This window comes from Mesoplodon densirostris, chromosome 10 (genome assembly GCF_025265405.1).
Source record: "Mesoplodon densirostris isolate mMesDen1 chromosome 10, mMesDen1 primary haplotype, whole genome shotgun sequence".
Classification (NCBI taxonomy): Eukaryota; Metazoa; Chordata; class Mammalia; order Artiodactyla; family Ziphiidae; genus Mesoplodon; species Mesoplodon densirostris.
In genome coordinates this window covers 78246158-78271167 of record NC_082670.1, presented here as the reverse complement: position 1 = coordinate 78271167, position 25010 = coordinate 78246158, and the positions used below count along the sequence as shown (strand labels likewise).

Genomic DNA, 25010 nt, shown 5'->3' with positions numbered 1-25010 from the left:
TTAGTCAGGCTTAGTAAGGCACAACAGGGAAATGAGGCTACTCATAAAAGCTAATTCAGTCTTAGTCTCTTTTAATAAATGAAGAATGTCTAGAATGTGGGAGAGAAAATTTTCACCCTCCATTGGTCAAGCAACATCTGGAATTCTGGGGTCACACTGTAAGAGGGATGTTGCTAAACTATTATAGCTACCAAGGAGAGTGAGGAATTTTGAAACTATCTAATTTGAAAGGAACAGATTTGCTTAATGGGGAGGAGTTTAGACAGGCCTGGTTCATATCCCATCTCTACAGCTTATTAATGTGAATTTGGCAAGTCAAGTAACTTTACTTACCCTCATCTTCCTATCTGTAAGATGGGGATAATATTATAATAATGGTTACCTCTTAGGATTTCTGTGAGAGTTAAATGAGATCCATGCATATAAAGATCTTAAGCCAATTCCTAGAACATCATAAACTCACCATAAATGGTAACTTTTATTGACAGGAATGGTCAAAGGAACTGGATAGGTATTACTAAGTTTTGGAAGGGTAACAAAGAAGAGGAATATGACTTTTTTATATAGCTCCAGAGAATAGAATTTAAAAGGATACAACTCAAGAAATTTATTTCTAAGAATATGAGCTAGCTGACAATAAATTGAGCTACCTCAGAAAGTGATGAGTGTCATCTCCCCTCACCCATCCTGGGGTACAACTTGAAATTTTTGAGAGTATTCATGCATTAAGTAAAGTACTGAACTAGATATGCAGAATCTTTTCCAAATCCACTATTCTGATCATTCATTCTACAGATGTTTATTGACCTTGATGGACACTATCTAAGTGCTATGGATAGAGCAGTGAGCAAAACAGACATGATCTTTGTCTTTATGGCATTTACTAGTTTATGCTTTTATGGTTCTGGTGGCCATCCTTTCCTTCAAATTCCTTTTAGTTCTCCTTTTGCCTCTGACCATGTCTCCTTTGCCTCCTTCAGTTGTTCTTCCTCATTCCTGTCACGCTTGGCATCCTTCAATCTTCTTTCTTAAGTCTCTTTTCTTTCCCTTGTATACTTTCTGCTTTGGCCATCTCTTCTAGTGTATTCAGCCTTTACAAACTGGTAGGTTTGTCTTCCTAAATATTTTCTCATGCTTAAAAACTCTTAGTGACTCCCCATTGTCTACTAATAAAAAAGCTTGCTATTTGAGACCCTTAGCTAGATATTCCAGTCCACTTCTCCAAACTTATCTCCATCTGGTTCCATAACTTCTGGGCAGATTGGACAACTCCTTATTTTCAATTTTTGCCTTTGATTGTTCCCTTGTCTTCCTGCTTCTTAGGGTCTTTATCTTTTCAGATCCATCTGCCCAGGAAAGCCACATCTCCAACTGAGATCCTCTTCTTCATTTCAAGTTTATTGCAAATGCTAACTTGTTCACATAACCTTCAAAGATACCTTCAGGTGGAAGTGAACTTGTCCCTCCTTTGAACCATCAGGGTCCCATACTTTTTATATGGCACTCTGATCTTATCTTCCTACCCTTTCAGTTTATAAATTCCTTGAAACTTGTTGCTGCCATGTTTTAATAAAACCTAGTAGGGTATCTTGCAGAATATAAACATTCAGTAAGTATTTGGTGACAGATGAACAGATTATACGATGATATAATTTTATTTAAAGAAGAAATTATATCTTACGGATGATAAATTCCTACATTCACAACTGTTTATTGAGCACCTACTATGTACCAGGTACTATTCTGAGCATTGGGATAAGGCAATGAATAAAACGGTCTACAACATATAGTATGTCAAATGGTGGTAAGTACTATGAAACAAGATAAGTGAGGATAAAAGGGATGGACAGTGAAGGAAGTGCTACTTAATATAAGGGGTAAGGGAAGTCTTCTCTGACATTGTAGCATTTGAACAGAGATAACACATACATAAGGGCCCACATGCATCAGGATTAACTTAAAAATTGTCATGTTATAATTGAACATTATTGATTATTAATTTTAGTCTCCTTTTATATTACGTATGAATAATTTGAATATTAGGACTCATTGATAATGGCAATTGAGATTTATTTCTTACAGAAAATTCAGTAAGATAAAGAACTCTCGAATATCTCTTCTTCAAGTATAGTTGAAAAAAATGTTCAAATTGTAATGTTTTAATAATATATCTTAATGTTATATTCAAGAGAGTCATACATTTTTCTAACTATAAATTTCAGAATTGAAGGAGCCAAAAGAAATTTAGACAGAACATTGGATAAAAGAACACCTTCATCACCAGAGCCAGATTATCCTCCAACTGTAGGTTTATATTTTCTCTTTAAAAAGTATATCTTGGGCCTCCCTGGTGGCGCAGTGGTTAAGAGTCCGCCTGCCGATGCAGGGGATACGGGTTCGTGCCCCGGTCTGGGAGGATCCCGTATGCCGCGGAGCGGCTGGGCCCGTGAGCCATGGCCGCTGGGCCTGCGCGTCCGGAGCCTGTGCTCCGCGGCGGGAGAGGCCACAACAGTGAGAGGCCCGCATACCGCAAAAAGAAAAAAAGTATATCTTTATACTATTTTAAATCAGTCTCAATGTAACTAGTATTTTTTAAAGAATAATACATATATTTAAAACTATATATATTCTTGATTTAAAATTTTTTAAATTACTTTAAAAACTTTCTTCTTGATTTAATTATGTCTTCTTTGTTTGCTTTTGACAGATGACCAGTGAAATTAAAAAGAAAGGAGTGAGTTCAGGTTTTTATATTTCTTGCTTTTGAAAATGTTCAAACAAATTGTTACAGAGTAGCTCCTTCTAAGACCACCTGCTAAATTCCATCCTAGAGAAGAAAGAAATTTAGAAACAGATTATTTTCTCTGCCAAAGGAACAAGCGTGCCATGATGACAACACAGGTTTTATTTATTTATTTATTTATTTTTGGCTGCATTGGGTCTTCATTGCTGCACATGGGCTTTATCTAGTTGCAGAGAGCGGGGGCTACTCTTTGTTGCAGTGCGTGGCTTCTTATTGTGGTGGCTTCTCTTGTTGCAGAGCTTGGGCTCTAGGCACACAGGCTTCAGTAGTTGTGGCACACAGGCTCCGTAGTTGTGGCTCGCGGGCTCTAGAGCGCAGGCTCAGTAGTAGTGGCGCATGGGCTTAGTTGCTCCGCGGCATGTAGGATCTTCCTGGACCAGGGCTCGAACCCGTGTCCCCTGCATTAGCAGGCGGATTCTTAACCACTGAGCCACCAGGGAAGACCTGACAAAACAGGTTTTAAGAGTTACATTTTTGTTGCTATTCATTATTTGAGGATTAATTGTAAACATTTTTGTTTTTATTCCAAAGAACTGAAAAAAATATTCAAAGTGGTAGTTATAAAGGAAAATGCATCTCCCTTTTCATTGTCTTGATGTTGATATAATGATGACTGCTTATTTTGAATCCATTGTGTGCTACCCACATGCTAGATGATAGAGATTAAAAAAAAAAAGGACACTGACTGCATGGGTGACAACATGAGACTATGATGTGATTGTTGGAAAGATGAAAACATGTAAAATTTCCTTAACAGCAAAGGATATGGAAAGTTATGGAGCTGGTTACACAAAAGAAGAATTTATGCAGCATGTTACCACATGGGGGTACAGGCTTTCCAGAGCCCTTGAATTTCCCTATTGGGATAGGGAGCTAAGGATACCTTCCTACTGACTGCAGATCTTTGGAAGAACCTCATTTTAGCTAATCCAAGGTTTTTGTCTTTTTATTTTTATTTTTAAATTTATTATTATTTATTTATTTATTTTTTAATTTTTTTTGCGGTACGCGGGCCTTTCACCGCCGTGGCCTCTCCCATTGCGGAGCACAGGCTCCGCACATGCAGGCTCAGCGGCCATGGCTCACGGGCCCAGCTGCTCTGTGGCATGTGGGATACTCCCGGACCAGGACATGAACCCATGTCCCCCGCATCGGCAGGTGGACTCTCAACCACTGCACCACCAGGGAAGCCCTTTTGTCTTTTTAAAATACTCCTCCTCCTCCTCCTCCCTCTGCCTCCCAACTTTTCCAGAGACTTTGGCTGTGGATTTGCCTCGTTACTAGATGTAAGAACTGATATAAAACAACTCCAAAACATTTATAAATATTTAATGTGAGGCTGGGTGAACTGCAAGATATTTTTATGTGTATGTGTTTAGCATCCTCATTCTTCCCCCATAGTTTTTGCCTTTAGTGTCTTACAATCTAAAATAGGTAGCTGGGTATGAAACAGTAATTCACTCTTAAACCCATTGCCCTGGCAATCTGGCTTCTAGGAACTCCACCACTTCATCATTAATGTCACCAATGACCACTAGTTGCCAAACCCAAAGGATATTTTTTCAATATTTCTCTCACTAGACCTTCAACTGACTTTTAAAAACTTTTTACTTTTAAATAATTGAACACATGTATCAGTAGAACAGAATAGATGACTCAGAAATAGACACACTCAGCTACAGCCAACTGATTTTTTTTTTTTTTTTTTTTTTTGCGGTACGCGGGCCTCTCACTGTTGTGGCCTCTCCCATTGTGGAGCACAGGCTCCGGACACGCAGGCTCAGCAGCCATGGCTCACGGGCCCAGCCGCTCCATGGCATGTGGCATCTTCCCAGACCGGGGCACGAACCCGTGTCCCCTGCATCGGCAGGCGGACTCCCAACCGCTGCGCCACCAGGGAAGCCCCAGCCAACTGATTTTTGACAAAGGTGCAAAAATCAGTTCCATGGAAAAAGGATAATCTTTTCAACAAATGTGGTGGAGCATTAGGACAACCATAAAATAACAAAAGAAATAAACAACAAAACCCCCAAACGTCAGCCTGAACTTTGCATCTTGTACAAAAATTAACTAAAAATTGATCATAGATTTAAATGGAAAACAAAACTATTTAGAAACTTTTAGAAGAAAATCTAGGACTTGGCCAAGAATTCTTAGACGTGACATCAATAGCACAATCCATATTAAGGACCTAAATGTAAGATTGGAAACCATAAAACTCCTAGAAGATAACATAGGCAGAATACTTTTTGACATAAATTGTAGGAGTATTTTTTTTGGATCGGTCTCCTAAGGCAAAGAAAGCAAAAATAAACCAATGGGACCTAATTAAACTTGAAAGCTTTTGCACAGCAAAACCATCCACAAAATGAAAAGACAACCTACTGAATGAGAGAAAATATTTGCAAATCATATGACTGATAAAGGGTTAGTATCCAAGGTATATAAACAGCTCATACAACTAACTTAATGTCAAAGAAACAAACAACCCAATTAAAAAATGGACAGAAGACCTGAATAGACATTTGTCCAAAGAAGATATACAGATGACTAACAAGCACATGAAAAGATGCTCAACATTCATTTATCATTCATTCATCAGAGAAATGCAAACAAAAACCACAATGAGATATCACCTCACACCTGTCAAAATGGCTACCATCAAAAAGACCACAGAGGCAGCCACTCCAATGGGCAAACGCCCAGGGGCTGCTCCTGCCCTGCGCTCCCTCCCTCTGCCTTTCACTTCCCAGCTCCCAAGATCTTGGAAGCTTTGAAGCTCAGCAAAGAAGGGAAATCCATTGAGAACAGTCTGTGATGTGTCAAGCAATATCCAGATATCACCTGCACTCTGCCGGTCCCCTGCCTAAACCCGGAATTCTTCCACCGAGTGAATGGTCCTGGGTCCCACTTTGGCATTGCTCATTTGGTTGATGAAGACATATTGACAGAGTTGTTGTTGCCATGTGGCTGACAGGGTCTTGGTGCTCTGGTTGGCTGTCAGGCCTGTGCCTCTGAGGTGGGAGAGCTGAGTTCAGGACATTGGTCCACCAGAGACCTCCTGGCTCCACGTAATATCGAATGGTGAAAGCTCTCCCAGTGATCTCCATCTAAACGCTAAGACCCAGCTCCACTCAATGACCAGCAAGCTACAGTGCTGGACACACTATGCCAAACAACTAGCAAGACAGGAACACAACACCACCCATTAGCAGAGTGGCTGCCTAAAATCATAATAATGCCACAGACACCCCAAAATACACCACTGGACTCGGCCCTGCCCACCAGAAAGACAAGATCCAGACTCGTCCACCAGAACACAGGTACCAGTCCCCTCCACCAGGAAGCCTACACAACCCACTGAACCAACCTTACCCACTGGGGCAGACACAAAAAACAACGGGAACTACGAACCTGAAGCCTGTGAAAAGGAGACCCCAAACACAATAAGTTAAGCAAAATGAGAAGAGAGAGAAACACACAGATGAAGGAGCAAGGTAAAAACCCCCCAGACCAAAGAAATGAAGAGGAAATAGGCAGTCTACCTGAAAAAGAATTCAGAGTAATGATAGTAAAAATGATCCAAATCTTGGAAATAGAATGGAGAAAATACAAGAAACGTTTAACAAGGACCTAGAAGAACTAAAGAGCAAACGAACAATGATGAACAACACAATAAATGAAATTAAAAATTCTCTAGAATCAATAGCAGAATAATTGAGGCAGAAAAACGGATAAGTGACCTGGAAGATAAAATAGTGGAAATAACTACTGCAGAGCAGAATAAAGAAAAAGAATGAAGAGAATTGAGGAGAGTCTCACAGACCTCTGGGACAACATTAAACCCACCAACATTCGAATTATAGGGGTCCCAGAAGAAGAAAAGAAAAAGAAAGGGACTGAGAAAATATTTGAAGAGATTATAGTTGAAAACTTCCCTAATATAGGAAAGGAAACAGTCAATCAAGTCCAGGAAGCACAGAGAGTCCCATACAGGATAAATCCAAGGAGAAACACACCAAGACACATATTAATCAAACTATCAAAAATTAAATACAAAGAAAAAATATTAAAAGCAGCAAGGGGGGCCTCCCTGGTGGCGCAAGTGGTTGAGAGTCCGCCTGCCGATGCAGGGGATACGGGTTCGTGCCCCGGTCTGGGAGGATCCCATATGCCGCGGAGCGGCTGGGCCCGTGAGCCATGGCCGCTGAGCCTGCGCGTCCGGAGCCTGCGCGTCCGGAGCCTGTGCTCCGCAGCGGGGGAGGCCACAACAGTGAGAGGCCCGCATACTGCAAAAAAAAAAAAAGCAGCAAGGGAAAAACAACAAGTAACATACAAGGGAATCCCCATAAGGTTAACAGCTGATCTTTCACCAGAAACTCTGCAAGCCAGAAGGGAGTGGCGGGACATATTTAAAATGATGAAGGAGAAAAACTTACAACCAAGATTACCCAGCAAGGATCTCATTCGGATTCGATGGAGAAATTAAAACCTTTGTAGACAAGCAAAGGCTAAGAGAATTAAGCACCACCAAACCAGCTTTACAACAAATGCTAAAGGAACGTGTCTAGGCAGGGGAAAAAAAGAGAAGGAAAAGACCTACAATAACAAACCCAAAACAATTAAGAAAATGGTAATAGGAACATACATATCGATAACTACCTTAAATGTAAATGGATTAAATGCTCCAACCAAAAGACATAGACTGGCTGAATGGATACAAAAACAAGACCCATATATATGCTGTCTACAAGAGACCCACTTCAGACCTAGGAACACATACAGACTGAAAGTGAGGGAATGGAAAAAGAAATTCCATGCAAATGGAAATGAAAAGAAAGCTGGAGTAGCAATTCTCATATCAGACTAAAGAGACTTTAAAATAAAGACTATTTCAAGAGACAAAGAAGGACACTACATAATGATCAAGGGATCAATCCAAGAAGAAGGTATAGCAATTGTAAATATTTATGCACCCAACATAGGAGCACCTCAGTACATAAGGCAAATGCTTACTGCCATAAAAGGGGGAATTGACAGTAACACAATCATAGTAGGGGACTTTAACACCCCACTTTCACCAATGGAAAGATCAACCAAAATGAAAATAAATAAGGAAACAGAAGCTTTAAATGATACATTAAACAAGATGGGCTTAATTGATATTTATAGGACATTCCATCCAAAAACAACTGAATACACTTTCTTCTCAAGTGCTCATGGAACAATCTCCAGGATAGAGCATATCTTGGGTCACAAATCAAGCCTTGGTAAATTTAAGAAAATTGAAATCGTATCAAGTATCTTCCAACCACAACACTATGAGACTAGATATTAATTACAGGAAAAAAACTGTAAAAAATACAAACACATGGAGGCTAAACAATACACTACTAAATAGCAAGAGATCACTGAAGAAATCAAAGAGGAAATCAAATAGTAGCTAGAGACAAATGACAAGGAAAACACAACGACCAAAACCTATGGGCTGCAGCAAAAGCAGTTCTAAGAGGGAAGTTTATAGCAATACAGTCCTACCTCAAGAAACAAGAAACATCTCTAATAAACAACCCACCCTTGCACCTAAAGCAATTAGAGAAAGAACAAAAATAACACAAAGTTAGCAGAAGAAAAGAAATCATAAAGATCAGATCCGAAATAAATGAAAAAGAAATGAAGGAAACAACAGCAAAGATCAATACAACTAAAAGCTGGTTCTTTGAGAAGATAAACAAAATTGATAAACCATTAGCCAGACTCATCAAGAAAAGGAGAGGACTCAGATCAATAGAATTAGAAATGAAAAAGGAGAAGTAACAACTGACACTGCAGAAATACAAAGGATCATGAGTGATTACTACAAGCAACTATATGCCAATAAAATGGACAACCTGGAAGAAATGGACAAATTCTTAGAAAAGCACAACCTTCTGAGACTGAACCAGGAAGAAATAGAAAATATAAACAGACCAATCAGAAACACTGACTGTGATTAAAAATCTTCCAACAAACAAAAGCCCAGGACCAAAAGGCTTCACAGGCGAATTCTATGAAACATTTAGAGAAGAGCTAACACCTATGCTTCTCAAACTCCTCCAAAATATAGCAGAGGGAGGGACATTCCCAAACTCATTCTATGAGGCCACCATCACCCTGTTACCAAAACCAGACAAAGATGTCACAAAGAAAGAAAACTACAGGACATTATCACTGATGAACATAGATGCAAAAATCCTCAACCAAATACTAGCAAACAGAATCCAACAGCACATTCAAAGGATCATTCACCACGATCAAGTGGGGTTTATCCCAGGAATGCAAAGATTTTTCAGTATATGCAAATCAATCAATGTGATACACCATATTAACAAACTGAAGGAGAAAAACCATATGATCATCTCAATAGATGCAGAAAAAGCTTTTGAAAAAATGTAACACCATTTATGATAAAAACCCTCCAGAGCACAGGCATAGAGGGAACTTTCCTCAACATAATAAAGGCCATATACGACAAACCCACAGCCAGCATCATTCTTAATGGTGAAAAACTGAAACCATTTCCTCTGAGATCAGGAACAAGACAAGGTTGTCCACTCTAACCACTATTCTTCAACATAGTTTTGGAAGTTTTAGCCACAGCAATCCAAGACAAAAAAGAAGTAAAAGGAATCCAAACTGGCAAAGAAGAAGTAAAGCTGTCACTGTTTGCAGATGACATGATACTATACATAGAGAATCCTAAAGATGCTACCAGAAAACTACTAGAGCTAATCAATGAATTTGGTAAAGTAGCAGGATACAAAATTAATGCACAGAAATCTCTTGCATTCCTATACACTAATGATGAAAAATCTGAAAGAGAAATTAAGGAAACACTCCCATTTACCATTGCAAGAAAAAGAATAAAATACCTAGGAATAAACATACCTAGGAATAAACCTACCTAGGGAGACAAAAGACCTGTATGCAGAAAACTATAAGACACTAATGAAAGAAATTAAAGATGATGCAAACAGATGGAGAGATATACCATATTCTTGGATTGGAAGAATCAACATGTGAAAATGACTATACTACCCAAAGCAATCTAGATTCAGTGCAATCCCTATCAAACTACCAATGGCACTTTTCAAAGAACTAGAACAAAAAATTTCACAATTTGTATGGAAACACAAAAGAGCCCAAATAGCCAAAGCAATCTTTTTCCCCCCTTAGGTTAATTTTTATATTACTAATCATTGTACTGCTATAGCTAAATCAACTAAATATAATTTTATGTAGTGTTGCTCAAAAGATCTACAAACAACATGGCTGATGCTTACCTTAAAAAGGAGCATTTTTAAAATAAAGGAAGAAAACAATTACATTCCAAATGAATGGCACTGGGAAAAATACATATTACCAGTAACATATTTAGACAGAGAGTATCAGGTGCCGATTGGTTTCTCTTATATGCATAAGAGACTTGAAGAAGATCTTGAAAATAATGTTCCTCCCTCTAAATTTTTAGCTCCTACATAGTGTCAGATGTTATAATTGATATGAAGGATAAATGCGTTTAGGCAAAAGTAAAAATCCACATACAAAGTAAAATAGCAAAATCTGTAGAGACTTTGTGTAGAAGGCTTTCTTCTCTTGTGGTAACACCCTTTAGTACATATCCAGGATAGACTAAATTGAAACAATATATTTTGATACAGTAGCAATCCTTTCATATACTCTTACTAAATATTATAAAATTCCAAAAATACATAAATATTCCTTGTACCATGCATTATGCTCCATTTTGGGCCTGATGAGGTTGTGGTTACTATTTTAACAGTTAAACAGTGCACCTCAAAAGTTCTGCCATCATTACACAGTGAATGGAGACAGTGGTGTGAGCTGTAGAGAGATGGCAAACTACCTTTAAAGTGAAAAGTTTTTATGAAGTGTCTCCAAATTAGAGGAGAGGAGGATACAGGGTAGGGGAGATAAGCAGAGTAAAACAATTTTAAAATGACACTGCTTAGGAGTATATATTTAACGATAGCTACTATACCTTGTCTATCCTTTATCCTAATCTGGAATACCTGCATGTTTGTGCAAAATAAAGTTTCTACTTTATAGGAATAGGAGCAGTGTGTTAGGAAAAGCATGTTCTCAGTCAGGGGAAGATGTGAAGACATCTCTCTCGTAAGTGCTATTTTATTTGGTAACTCTTTTGGCTACATCACTATATGCTATTTCAACCTCCTTATCACTGGGGCAGGTAGCCAAAGCAATGTTGAGAATGAAAAACAGAGCTGGAGGAATCAGGCTCCCTGACTTCAGATGATACTACAAAGCTACAGTAATCAAGACAGTATGGTACTGGCACAAAAACAAATATAGATCAATGGAACAGGATAGAAAGCCCAGAGATAAACCCACACACATATGGTCACCTTATTTTTGATAAAGGATGCAAGAATATACAATGGAGAAAAGACAGCCTCTTCAATGATTGGTGCTGGGAAAACTGGACAGCTACATGTAAAAGAATGAAATTAGAAGACTCCGTATCACCATATACAAAAATAAACTCCAAATGGATTAAAGACCTAAATATAAGGCCAGACACTGTCACACTCTTAGAGGAAAACATAGGCAGAACACTCTATGACATAAATCACAACAAGATCCTTTTTGACCCACCTCCTAGAGAAATGGAAATGAAAACAAAAATAAACAAATGGGACCTAATGAAACTTAAGAGCTTTTGCATAGCAAAGGAAACCATAAACAAAATGAAAAGACAGCCCTGAGAATAGGAGAAAATATTTGCAAATGAAGCAACTGATAAAGGATTAATCTCCAAAATTTACAAGCAGCTCATGCAGCTCAATATCAAAAAAACAAACAACCCAATGCAAAAATGGGCAGAAGACCTGAATAGACATTTCTCCAAAGAAGATATACAGATTGCCAACAAACATTTCCAACATGAAAGGATACTCAATATCACTAATCATTAGAGAAATGCAAATCAAAACTACAATGAGGTATCACCTCACACCAGTCAGAATGGCCATCATCAAAAAATCTATAGGGCCTCCCTGGTGGCGCAAGTGGTTGAGAGTCCGCCTGCCGATGCAGGGGATACGGGTTCGTGCCCCGGTCTGGGAGGATCCCATATGCCGCGGAGCGGCTGGGCCCGTGAGCCATGGCCGCTGAGCCTGCGCGTCCGGAGCCTGCGCGTCCGGAGCCTGTGCTCCGCAACGGGGGAGGCCACAACAGTGAGAGGCCTGCATACCGCAAAAAAAAAAAAAAAAAAAAATCTATAAACAACAAATGCTGGAGAGGGTGTGGAGAAAAGGGAACCCTCTTGCTCTGTTGGTGGGAATATAAATTGATACTACTATGGAGAACAGTATGGAGTTTCCTTAAAAAACTAAAAATAGAACTACCATACGACCCAGCAATCCCACTATTGGGCATATACCCTGAGAAAACCATAATTCAAAAAGAGTCTTGTACCATAATGTTCATTGCAGCTCTATTTACAATAGCCAGGACATGGAAGCAGCCTAAGTGTCCATCGACAGATGGATGGATAAAGAAGATGTGGCATATATATACAATGGAATATTACTCAGCCATAAAAAGAAACGAAATTGAGTTATTTGTAGTGGGGTGGATGGACCTAGAGTCTGTCATACCAAGTGAAGTAAGTCAGAAAGAGAAAAACAAATACCATATGCTAACACATATTCATGGAATCGAAAAAAAAAAAAGGTTCTGAAGAGCCTAGGGGCAGGACAGGAATAAAAACGCAGATGCAGAGAATGGACTTGAGGACACGGGGTGGGGGAAGGGTAAGCTGGGACGAAGTGAGAGAGTGGCATGGACATATATACACTACAAAATGTAAGATAGATAGCTAGTGGGAAGCAGCTGCATTGCACAGGGAGATCAGCTCTGTGCTCTGTGACCACCTAGAGGGGTGGGATAGGGAGGGTGGGAGGGAGATGCAAGAGGGAGGAGATATGGGGATATATGTATATGCATAGCTGATTCACTTTGTTATAAAGCAGAAACTAACACACCATTGTAAAGCAATTATACTCCAATAAAGATGTTAAAAAAAATGACCACAAATAACTAATGTTGGTGAGGATGTAGAGAGAAGGGAGCCCTTGTTCACTGTTGGTGGGAACATAAATTGGCGCAGCCACTATGGGAAACAGTGTGGAGGTCCCTCTAAAAACTAAAAATAGAACTACATATGACCCAGCCATTCCATTTCTGGGTATATATCCAAAGAAAACAAAAACACTAATCAAAAAGATAAATGCACCCTAATGTTCACAACAGCATTATTTACAAAAAGCAAGACGTGGGTAAGGAAGATGTGAATTTATATACATATATATAATTTATATACATACATATATATATGTAATGGAATAACTCAGCCATAAGAAAGAATGAAAAATTTCCATTTGCAACAACAAAGATAAACCTGGAGAGTATTATGCATAGAGAAATAAGTCAGACAGAGAAAGATAAATACTGTATGTTATCATTTATATGTGGAATCTAAAAAATAAAACAAAGGAATATAACAAAACAGAAACAGACTCATACATACAGAGAAAAAACTAGTGGTTACCAGTGGGGAGAGGAAAGGGAGGAGGGGCAAGATAGGGGTAGGGGATTAAGAGGTACAAACTACTATGTATAAAATAAATAAGCTATAATGATACATTGTATAGCACAGGGAATATAGCCTATATTTTATAACTTTAAATGGAGTATAATCTATAAAAATTTTGAATCACTATGTTGTACATCTGAAACTAATATATATTGTAAATCAACTATTCCTCAATTTAAAAAAGCACAGTCCGGGACTTCCCTGGCTGTTCGGTGGTTAAGACTCTGCACTTCCATTGCAGTGGGCATGAGTTTGATCCATGTTCGGGGAACTAAGATCCTGCGTGCTGCGCAGCATGGCCAAAAAATAAAAAAATAAAAAGCACAATCCATAAAAAAACCAATAAATTTTATTTCATAAAAATTAAAGGGCTTCCCTGGTGGCGTAGTGGTTGAGAGTTCGCCTGCCGATGCAGGGGACATGGGTTCGTGCCCCAGTCCGGGAAGATCCCACATGCCCCGGAGCGGCTGGGCCCGTGAGCCATGGCCACTGAGCCTGCGCGTCCGGAGCCTGTGCTCCGCAGCGGGAGAGGCCACAACAGTGAGAGGCCCGTGTACCGCAAAAAAAAAAAAAAAAAAAAAAAAAAAATTAAAAACTATAGCTAGGTGAAAGATTCTGTTAAGAGGATGAAAAAACATGCTACATACTGCAGGAAAATATTCACAAATCACATATCCAACAAAGGACTTGTATCTAGAATATTTAAGAACTCTCAAAACTCAACAGGATAGGGCTTCCCTGGTGGTGCAGTGGTTGAGAGTCCGCCTGCCAATGCAGGCGACACGGGTTCGTGCCCCGGTCCGGGAAGATCCCACATGCCGCGGAGCAGCTGGGCCCGTGAGCCATGGCCGCTGAGCCTGCGCGTCCGGAGCCTGTGCTCCGCAACAAGAGAGGCCACGATAGTGAGAGGCCCGCGGACCGCGATGAAGAGTGGACCCCACTTGCTGCAACTAGAGAAAGTCCTCGCACAGAAACGAAGACCCAACACAGCCAAAAATAAATAAATATTTTTAAAAAAGAAATAAAGTATACTGTTCAGTGCTGTTAAGTATTTTCACATTGTGCAACTAATCTCCAGAATATTTTCATATTGCAAAACTGAAACTCTACACTCATGCAACAACTCTCCATTTCCTTTTCCCCCTAGTCCCTGGCAAGTGGCATTCTATTTTCTGTTTTATGAATTTGACTACTGTAGATACCTCATATAAGTGGAATCATAAAGTGTTTATCTTTTTGTCATTGGCCTATTTCATTTAGCATAATGTCCTCAAGTTTCACCCATCTCCTAAATTTTTAAGCATTCTTTCCCCTTTATTTGAGATATGCTTTATAATATTTTCTCCCAGATTGTCAGTAGTCTTTTGACCTTTTTTATTATGATGTTTTTAAAACATGCAAACATTTTAATTTTATGTAGTCAGAATTTGTCAATCATTTTTTCCTTTTTTGTACCTGGAATTTGAATCATAGTTATAAAGTCTTCCCCTATGCTCAATTATAAGAATTTTATCAGTTTTTTTCTGGCCTTGTATAGTTTAATTAAATTTCTGATCTATTTGGAATTTATTCTTGTGTATGTTGGAAGATATGTGTTAAATTTATCTTTTTCCAAATGGCTAACCAGTTGTCCCAGAAATATTTATTAAAATGTTTATCTTTGCTTCAGTGATTTGGGATACCACATTTATCATATGCTACATTTTCCTATGGACTGAATCTATTTCTGGACTTTCTAATTTTTTTTTCCCAGTGGTCTGTCTATTCATGTACCTGTACCACAGTATTCTCATCACGGAGACTTTATAGTATGTTTTAATGTCTCCTAGGGATAGTCCTTCCTTATAAATATTATTTCTCAGGGATTTCTTGGCTATTTATTTTTCCACTTGAACTTTAGTCTCTACTTGTCTAGTTTCTTAAAAATGTGTATAGATATTTTTATTGGTATTGCATTAAATTGATTTTGGGACAACTTTAAATTTTCATGATGTTAAAATATCTTTACCAAGATCAAGTACTGTCTTTCCATTTGTTCATGTCTATTTTTGTCAGACTACTCATTGTTATGGGAGAATTTTTGAAATTACATTATGATGCTATTATACCAGAATAGTATCTCCAAGAGAGTGGGGCTTTGTCTGTTTTGTTTATTACTATATCCTCAGCATTTGGAACAATACTTGAATATTTGTTGAATTAATGAATATTTGTTAAATGAAGGAATAGTAAGTTAGATTAAGGATGTTTGTTTTGCCTTGAGAAAGTGAAGAGTATACTAAGAACATTAATTTGGAGAGAATTCATCATAAATAAAAATATAAAGTAGTTTCTTTGTAGGCTGTACTTTTGGATAAAATATTTTTATTCTGAAAACATGTTATTTTTCATAATATTTTTACTCTGAAATGCTACATTTCACATGTATCATTGAAATACTACACCATTTAGAACACTTAATTTTTTCTTATTACATTCTCAGTTCAACTATATTTATTTGAAACAATGTGTAGAGAGTAGTCCCATAGTACCTATTCAGCAGGAATGGCTGGATCACATGCTAATGCTGATACCTGAGTCTTTAAAGGAAGGGAAAGAAAGAGAAGAACTCATTCAAAGTCTCATAAATGAGGTGTCAAGTGATTTTGAAAAAAGCATGAAGAGATATTTGGGTAAGTGACATTTAACACACGCCAAGCTTGCTTGTTTCCCCACCTCTCCCAATCGAAAGTAGAAATATGAATAATGAACATTATATGTTTAGCTATATGTATTTCTTAGATATTTTTAAAGTTTTAACTTTGAGCCTATAACCTAGTCAAATCTTTGTAATTTAAGGACACTGTTTTTAAGGGTACTTTTTGTAATTTTTATGTGCTTAATAGCTTTTTAATTTTTTACTTTGTCTTTATGGTTATACTATTTACAGGATTGTAAGAAAATATTAATGTGTTTGGGGAGATTTATTAGGGATTTAACCTTTGCAGTTTTTAATTGGATTAATTTGTTTAAGTGGCCATGCCAGTGACCTTTGAATAGATAAGATGAGAAAAACTGAGAACTTACTAAAGCTTTACTGTATCTGAATTCATCTCCAAAGCAGGGCCAAAATAGTACCAAGAGCATGATTTTGTTTCACATAAGGGATTTTTTTCTTATACTCATTTTGATTCATATTAAACTATACTATCCATTATCAGAAGTTAGAAACTTTGATTTCAGTTAAGTCTTGCAAAGATTTTCAAGAAGTATTAACCTATCTATCTATCTATCTATCAAATATATGTATATATATACTTTTTTTTTTTTTGAGTGAGGAGTGTTCTTGTGAGACCTCCAGTTAAATGGCTTGAAGATGAAGGAGGCCCTTTACGTGAATCCCCTGTGTAAGTAAAATTTTTATAAAACAGTACTGTATCTAGGTTTTGATAACAGATTGAAAATAAACTGATCTTACATTCAAGGTTACAACTGTGAAACTCAAAAGTGTTTTGAAAACATGTAAAAAAAAAATAGTACTACTGTTTTTTTCTTTTCCCCCAGAGGTATCCTCTACATTGAACTTATCTAGTTGTTGCTTATGCAATTAGTGGGAACATTTATGGATGTATAACTCAACTTAGCCTTAAGTAAGCTTTGGAGTATGCTAGACAGATTTCTCCGTCTCTTCTCCCCAATCCTAAGGACTGAGTTTGTTTATCTCTACCCAGGGTAACTGAGCCAGAGCACAATGGAAGTTAGAGAGCTCATGTCTGGCCCATTAGCCTGCCTTACCCACAAATGATCTCTGGTCTCTCCAAAGATAATGAACTCTCAAAATCTTGATGTATTTTTATTACATGCTTATCTCCTAAGTTTCCCATTGCTGAGTACATTTCTCTCTTCTCAATCCCCAGTCTTCTCACTTTGATACTAATTCCATGTCATAAATATTATTTCCTAAAATTTAGAATATATCATTTGAATCCTGTTTGATATGGTGTTTTGCTTTTCCAGAGACCTGGATTATTCTAAGCTTTGGCATTCTAACTATCTGCAGACAAGAAATCAAATATTAGCTAGTTTGTACGTTGTTCATCCAACTATGAAAATGTTATTGGACCTTGGTTATACAACATTTGCCAATACCGTTTTGCTAGACTTAACTGGAATTAGGTAAAATCCCATATTTATTAATTAACATTTAAAATTTGAATGTCTCCTGCTTGAGTCTTTATATTTTGACTATATAATTTAAAAACTGATTGATAAATACTCAGGACTTTTCTTAGGTTAAAAAAAATTTTAATTTATCTTACTTTTTTCAACAATTTTGTATCATGACCAATATCTATTGTTTGCTTTAAATCTTTTTTTTTCATAAATAGAGGTAAAGGCCCAATTGATTGTGAATCACTGAAAAATGATTTATCAAAACAAGCTAGAAAGGCAGAAGAGAAGATAATAAACACTTGGTATCCAAAGGTTATAAGTCTCTTTACCAAGAAGGAGTCACTAGAAGGCATTAAACCTGAGAAACTGGATGCATTTTATAACTGTGTTTCCACACTTATGTCAAATCAGGTAAATAGGTTTTGTATATTTTAAATGATAATGTTATTGAAGTTACTTTAGTATTTTAAATAAATCTTCTTTAGATATAGTGCTATATAATTATTTTGAAATAAATTAAGAAAGACTTTTACTATAATTTTGTTTAAATAACTTTAGCAGAAAAATGCTTTATTTCTGGAAGCAGCCTAAAAATGAGAGGTAAGGGCTTCCCTGGTGGCGCAGTGGTTAAGAATCTGCCCGCCAATGAAGGGGACATGGGTTCGAGCCCTTGTCTGGGAAGATCCCACATGCCACGGAGCAACTAAGCCCGTGCGCCACAACTACTGAGCCTGTGCTCTAGAGCCAGTGAGTCACAACTACTAAACCTGTGTGCCTAGAGCCCTGCTTCGCAACAAGAGAAGCCACCGCAGTGAGAAGCCCGCGCAACACAACGAAGAGTAGCCCCACGTGCTGCGACTAGAGAAAGCCCGTGCGCAGCAATGAATACCCAACACAGCCAATAAATAAATAAAATCTAAAAATAATAATAATAAAAATAAAAAATAAAATGAGAGGTAAGTCTAGAAGTATGTGTCAATATTATGATTGATTACTGGATTCATGCTTAAAAGCTATAAGCTAATTATAGCTTTATTGGAGTAAATTAACAAAAGTACTATCCTAGTGAACATATTTTTGAACTTATGAAATTACAAGTTAATTGATTCTCGTTTTGTTCTCAGTAAAATCTTGGTTCGAAACGTTATTGATCGTCTTTAAATGACAAACAGAAAGAATATGAATTTTATACAATTATTTTATGGGCTCCTTGAATTTTTACTATTGTAGAAATGTAATCCTAGAAAAATAGTTTTGAATAAAAACTTTTCCTTTTGGTAAAGACCTCCAAAGATTTCATGAATTTTGCCATTTTTTTTAAAAACACAGGTAGAAGGACTTCCAAGCCTGCTGTATTTTTTTAAATTAATTAATTTATTTTTATATTTATTTTTGGCTGTGTTGGGTCTTCGTTTCTGTGCGAGGGCTTTCTCTAGTTGCGGCAAGCAGGGTCCACTCTTCATCGCGGTCCGCGGGCCTCTCACTATCGTGGCCTCTCTTGTTGCGGAGCACAGGCTCCAGACGCGCAGGTTCAGTAGTTATGGCTCACGGGCCTAGTTGCTCAGCGGCATGTGGGATCTTCCCAGACCAGGGCTCGAACCCGTGTCCCCTGCATTGGCAGGCAGATTCTCAACCACTGCGCCTCCAGGGAAGCCCAAATTTTGCCATTTTTAAAGGGAATTTATATATATATATATATATATATATATATCTGGTATGTAATACTGTAACGAATATACATGATTTCCTTTTTACCTTTATCCTCTTAAGAGGACTATGATTATATGATAAGAAGTAAAGAGATGAGGAATGTTTTGAAGATTATTTAGATATATGTTTGTCTACCTTGCTTAAATTTCTAATAGTTGTTTCTGCAAAAGAAAGCATTATTCATACTTTGGTAACTTATAGTGCACATTTCTAAGTTCCAGTGGCTTCACTCTCACCTAGTGATGTGCTGGAAATCTGACCCCAGGAGAAAAAGCCGTGGTTTGTAGTGTTTGCCAATTTCCATGGGGTAAATATTCCCACTGTGGTGATTTTCAAGCATCCAAGAGTTTAGTATCTGGCTCACAAAATTCTTGAATGTTTAACAATTGGCTGTTAGAATTGGAGCTAGCTCTAGTACACTACTGTCCCTTGCCCCATATACATGTCACCTCATGACACCCCCAAACTCAGGTTTCAGGCCTCTCCTCCCCTCAATCTTTACCATATTGTTGGGTCTTCTGGAACTTTTTCTGTACCAGGGACAGAATTACTAAAGGATGTAGAAGATTCTGAGTTTGCCATTTTAAGATTGTTGATATTCTATAGAAAAATTAAAGTTTGTATACATTGTCCTATTTATTTTAGACTATATTTATTAAGAACATATTGTGCTGAATGAAGATAATTTTCAGGACTAAATGGATTGGGAGAGTGAATTAATTATAGGCAATAGGTTACTGATTTTAGTTAAAGGTTCAGTTTGTACTTTCTAAAGTAATAATAACTTATGGCATCATGCAGCTAAAAGAGCTCTTAACAAGAACTGTAGAAGGATTTGTAAATCTCTTTGACCAAGAAGATCAACGAGGGCTGCCAATATTTAAGATGGAATTGACGTTTGATGATGATAAAATGGAATTTTATCCTACTTTTCAAGATTTGGAAGATGTTGTTTTGGGTTTGGTTGAGCGAATAGCTGAAGCTATGCAGGTATTTCTTTTTTCTTATCCATTGGGTTTCTTTTTCTTTAAATTTTTATTGGAGTATAGTTAGTTTACGATGTTGCATTCGTTTCAGGTGTACAGCAAAGTGAATTTGTTATACATATACACATACTCAGTCTTTTTTTTTAGATTCTTTTCCCATATAGGCCATTACAGAGTATTGAGTAGAGTTCCCTGTAGGTCCTTATTAGTTATCTATTTTATATATAGTAGTGTGTATATATCAATCCCAATCTCTCAATTTATCCCTCCCTCCCCCTTACCCCCCAGTAACCATAAGTTTGTTTTCTACATCTGTGGCTCTGCCCATTGGGTTTCTTTATATGGCCTTTTTTGAACTTTCAAATTGACTTGAAGCTCTATAAAGTGTATATGTACATAAAATGTTATAACTCGTTGTTTTCTTTCCATCCTCCAGGTTATTTTAAGTTAAAAGTGCTTTCTCTTTGAGAAAGTTTCCTGGCTTGAGATGACTTTTTTCTTCTTATAAGTTTTATTGCAGTTATGAATTGATATTTTTGTGCATGTCTCATGTTCCCTACTGAGTTGTGAACTTCTTAAGGACAAGATCCAAGTCATGTTTGTTCTTTCTAGAGCTTTCTAGTATAATCACTTCAACATTATAGTTCCTCAATAAATATTTGTTGAATGATAGAAAACTAACCCAAGTAAGGTTTTATATTAGACTACGACAATTTTAAATCATTATTTTGCATCAAGTTATCTTTTCTTGGACCGCTGAAATCTGAAATGAATTTTTAAAAGTATAGTATAAGATCTACATATAGATCAATTGAACAGATATTTATTTCATGAATTGTCATTTTTATTTATGTTAGAATGTCCAAACAGTACCCTCTTGGCTATCAGGAACTTCAACAACTGTGAACCTTGACACAGAACTTCCTGAACATGTATTACAATGGGCTCTTGATACACTGAAGGTGGCAGTACATCATAACTTAGAAGTTGCAAGAAAACATTATGAGACATATGGTATATATGACACATAATATTATATCTCTTTTTTGCCATAAAAGAATGCCATTTTATTTTTACTAGAATTTGGTCAGTTATTTGCTTGTGTGGATCTGTCATGAAAGAGCAGAGAGCCAGAAGTGAGCATAGGCATGGCTTTTGGCAGAGTCATGGATCAAACCCAAGAAACTTGAATTCTGTTGTTCAGTCCAAAGGGTGAATGTTAACTGGAGCAGGGTCATAAAGCCAAAATGTAGAGAGAAGAGTTGTTGGCATAAGGAGGAAGTTAAATCAAGGGCAAAAGCAAGGTAATTTCTAAGAATAGTTTTGAAGAGTCTGCAGCTCAGTAGCCTCCTCAAGTGTGTTATGGGCTCAGGATAGATAGTTGTTATTTGACATTCTATTAACCAAAACCTTTTATTGACTGGCTTATCTGTACCTCTAAGTTATTTTACATACCCTATTATCTTTATTTTAAAAGTCTTCCTTTAACCTGGTTTGCTTATTAAGTCTATTTTATGTTATTCTGTCTATTCCTATTAGTGTATGTTAATAGTCTATTAATAATATTTAATTGAATAGGCTACTCCATTCTATGACTGTATAAAAAAGCACTTTACCTTTTTATGAGGGTGTTACTGAGATTTAAGTTAGATTATTAATTTTCAGTTGAAAAATACAATTGGCTCCTTGATGGGACTGCAGTTAAGCTGATAGAGACTTTTCAGGCAGAAGATCATACTTTTGATGAATACACAGAGGTAAGTGTTAATTCTGTTTTTCATTAATGTCTTTGAATTTCTTTTTAAAATTAAGATCTTTTTATTCTAAAAATAAATGCTTCAGTCTAAGTTAACAGAATTTCTTATTCAAAACATCATTTTAGTAAACTCATATGTTCATCTAATAATTTTCCTAGTCATTCATTTAACTCATTCATTGATTCAACAAAAATATCTTTCATCACATTCAGAGACATAGCAAGATTTTGGTGATGCAAAAATAAATAATACAAAAGCATTATCCTCAAGAGCTTATATTTGGCATGGAAGCCAGACATTGAAATAACAACTGTAATATACTGAGATTAGTACTAGAATGGAGATAGGGACAAAGTGTTGTGGAAGCTCACAAGAAGGAATGATTACTTTTGCTTTTGAAATTGGTGGTGTCTAGAAAAAGTGAAAAGCGGGCTGGACTTTGAAGTAGATGTTTATAGGTGGAGAAGAGAGGAAATGTAACATAAGAAAAGGCCAAAAGTATTTAGACGTGTTCAGAGAACGTCAAATAAACCCCAAATGGCTGAAGAGTAGGTAATTAGGGATACAATATATGGGGTATTTTGTGTTTCCATACAAATTTTAGAATTAATTGTTCTAGTTCTATGAAAAATGCCATTGATGCTTTGGTAGGCTTGCACTGAATATGTAGATTGCCTTGGGAAGTATGGTCATTTTAACAGTATTAATTCTTTTACTTCATGAGACTGGTATATCTTTCCATTTGTTTGTGTTGATTCAATGTCTTTCATCAATGTCTTATAGTTTTCAGAGTACAGGTCTTTTACATCCTTGGCTAGATTTATTACTAGGTATTTTATTCTTTTTGATGCAATTGTAAATGGACTGTTTTCTTAATGTCTCCTTCTGATAGTTCATTATTAACATGTAGAAACAGAACAGATTTCTGTATATTAATTTTGCATCCTGCAACTTCCCTGAATTTATTTATTACTTCTTACACTAGTTTGGTGGTGTCTTTAGGATTTTCTATATGGGTTATCATGTCATCTGCAAACAGTGACAGTTTTACTTCTTCCTTTCCAATTTGGATGCCCTTTATTTCTTTTTGTTGTCTGTTTGCTGTGACTAGGACTTCCTATACTATGTTGAACAAAAGTGGTGAGAGTGGGCATCCTTGTCTTGTTCCTGATCTTACAGGAAATGCTTTCAGCTTTTCACCATTGAGTATGACGTTGGCTGTGTAATATAGCCTTTATTATGTTGAAGTATGTTTCCTCTATACACATTTTTTGACAGTTGCTATCATAAATGGAATTTGCATTGTGCCAAAAGCTTTTTCTGTACCTATTGAGACGATCAGATGGTTTTTATTCTTCATTCCATTAATATGGTGTATCACATTGATTGATTTGCAGTTATTAAATCATCCTTGCATCTGTGGGATAAATCCCACTTGATCATGGTATATGAGCCTTTTAATGTATTGTTGAATTCAGTTTGATAATATTTTGTTGGGGATTTTTGCATCTATGTTCATCAGTGATATTTGCCTGTAATTTTCTTTTTTTCTGTTGTCTTTTTCTGGTTTTGGTATGAGGGTGATGCTGACCTCATGTAATGAATTTGGAAGCATTCCTTCCTCTGCAATTTTTTGGAATAGTTTGAGGATAGGTGTTAACTCTTAAGTGTTTTGTAGAATTTACCTACAAATCTGTCTGGTCCTGGACTTTGTTGGGAGTTTTAAAATTATTGATTCAGCTACTTTACTGGTAATTGGTCTGTTCATATTTTATATTTACCCTATTCAGTCTTGGCAGATTGTACATTTCTCAGAATTTGTCCATTTCTTCTAGGTTGTCCATTTTATTGTCTTATAATTGTTGGTAACAATGCCATGTGATCCTTTGTATTTCTATGAGTCAGTTGTAACTTCTGTTTCATTTCTAATTTTATTTATTTGGGCCCTCTCTCTTTTTTTCTTAATGAGTTTGGCTAAAGGTTTATCAATTTTGTTTATCTTTTCAAAGAACCAACTCTTGTTTTCACTGATCTTTTCTATTAATTTTAAATCTCTATTTCCACGCTGATATTTATTTCTTTCCTTTTACTAATTTTATATTTTGTTTTTCATTTTGTAGTTCCTTTAGCTGTAAGGTTAAATTGCTTATTTGAGGATTTCCTTGTTTCCTGAGGTAGGCTTGTATCACTATAATTTATCTCTTAGAACTGCTTTTGCTGTATCTCATATATATATATATATTTTTTTTTATTGAAGTGTAGTTGATTTACAATGTTGTGTTAGTTTCTGATGTACAGCAAAGTGATTCAGTTATACATATATATAAATATAAATATTCTTTTTCATATTCTTTTCCATTATTGTTTATTGCAGGATATTGAATATAGTTCCCTGTGCTCTACAGTAGGACCTTGTTTATCTAATTTATATATAGTAGTTTGCATCTGCTAATCTCAAACTCCCAATTTATCCCCCAACCCCCTTTCCCCTTTGGTAACCATAAGTTTGTTTTCCCTATATATTTTGGATCATTGTGTTTCTATTTTCATTTGTCTCGAGGTTTTTTTTTATTTCCTCTTTGATTTCTTCAGTGACCCATTGGTTGTTTCATTGTGGTTTTAATTTATATTTCACTGATGACTAATGATGCTGAACATCTTCTAATGTATTACTTTCCACCCATGTATCTTCTTAAAAATAAAGTGTCTGTTCTAGTAATTTTTATATTTTAAGTTGTGTTTTTTATTCTTATTGTTTAATTATAATGGATTTATTTTATTGGGCTATATTATTATAAAATTCTTATTATTGAGTTTTAAGCGGTCTTTATATATTTTGGCTAAAAGTCTTTTATCTGCAAAATATTTTGCAATATTTTCTCCCAGTATGTGCCTTGACTTTTCATTTTTTGTAACCATGTCTT

General features: G+C 36.5%; 1 protein-coding gene across 2 annotated transcripts in view; it reads left to right on the top strand.

Moving 5' to 3' along the window:
* The window catches only part of DNAH12 (dynein axonemal heavy chain 12), a 222826-nt gene that overhangs the window by 21525 nt on the left and 176291 nt on the right, over window positions 1-25010 (top strand). Inside the window, exons 3-12 of one of the 2 annotated variants that reach the window (XM_060111264.1) lie at window positions 2223-2304; window positions 2708-2734; window positions 15964-16153; window positions 16795-16867; window positions 17478-17636; window positions 17849-18044; window positions 20145-20333; window positions 21187-21343; window positions 21995-22086; window positions 24461-24597. In XM_060111264.1, the coding sequence (XP_059967247.1) occupies window positions 2223-2304; window positions 2708-2734; window positions 15964-16153; window positions 16795-16867; window positions 17478-17636; window positions 17849-18044; window positions 20145-20333; window positions 21187-21343; window positions 21995-22086; window positions 24461-24538 (1243 nt within the window). In that variant the 3' untranslated portion in view covers window positions 24539-24597. Of the gene's footprint in view, window positions 1-2222; window positions 2305-2707; window positions 2735-15963; window positions 16154-16794; window positions 16868-17477; window positions 17637-17848; window positions 18045-20144; window positions 20334-21186; window positions 21344-21994; window positions 22087-24460; window positions 24598-25010 lie in introns of those variants that run through there. The other variant, XM_060111265.1, reaches the window with a different exon arrangement.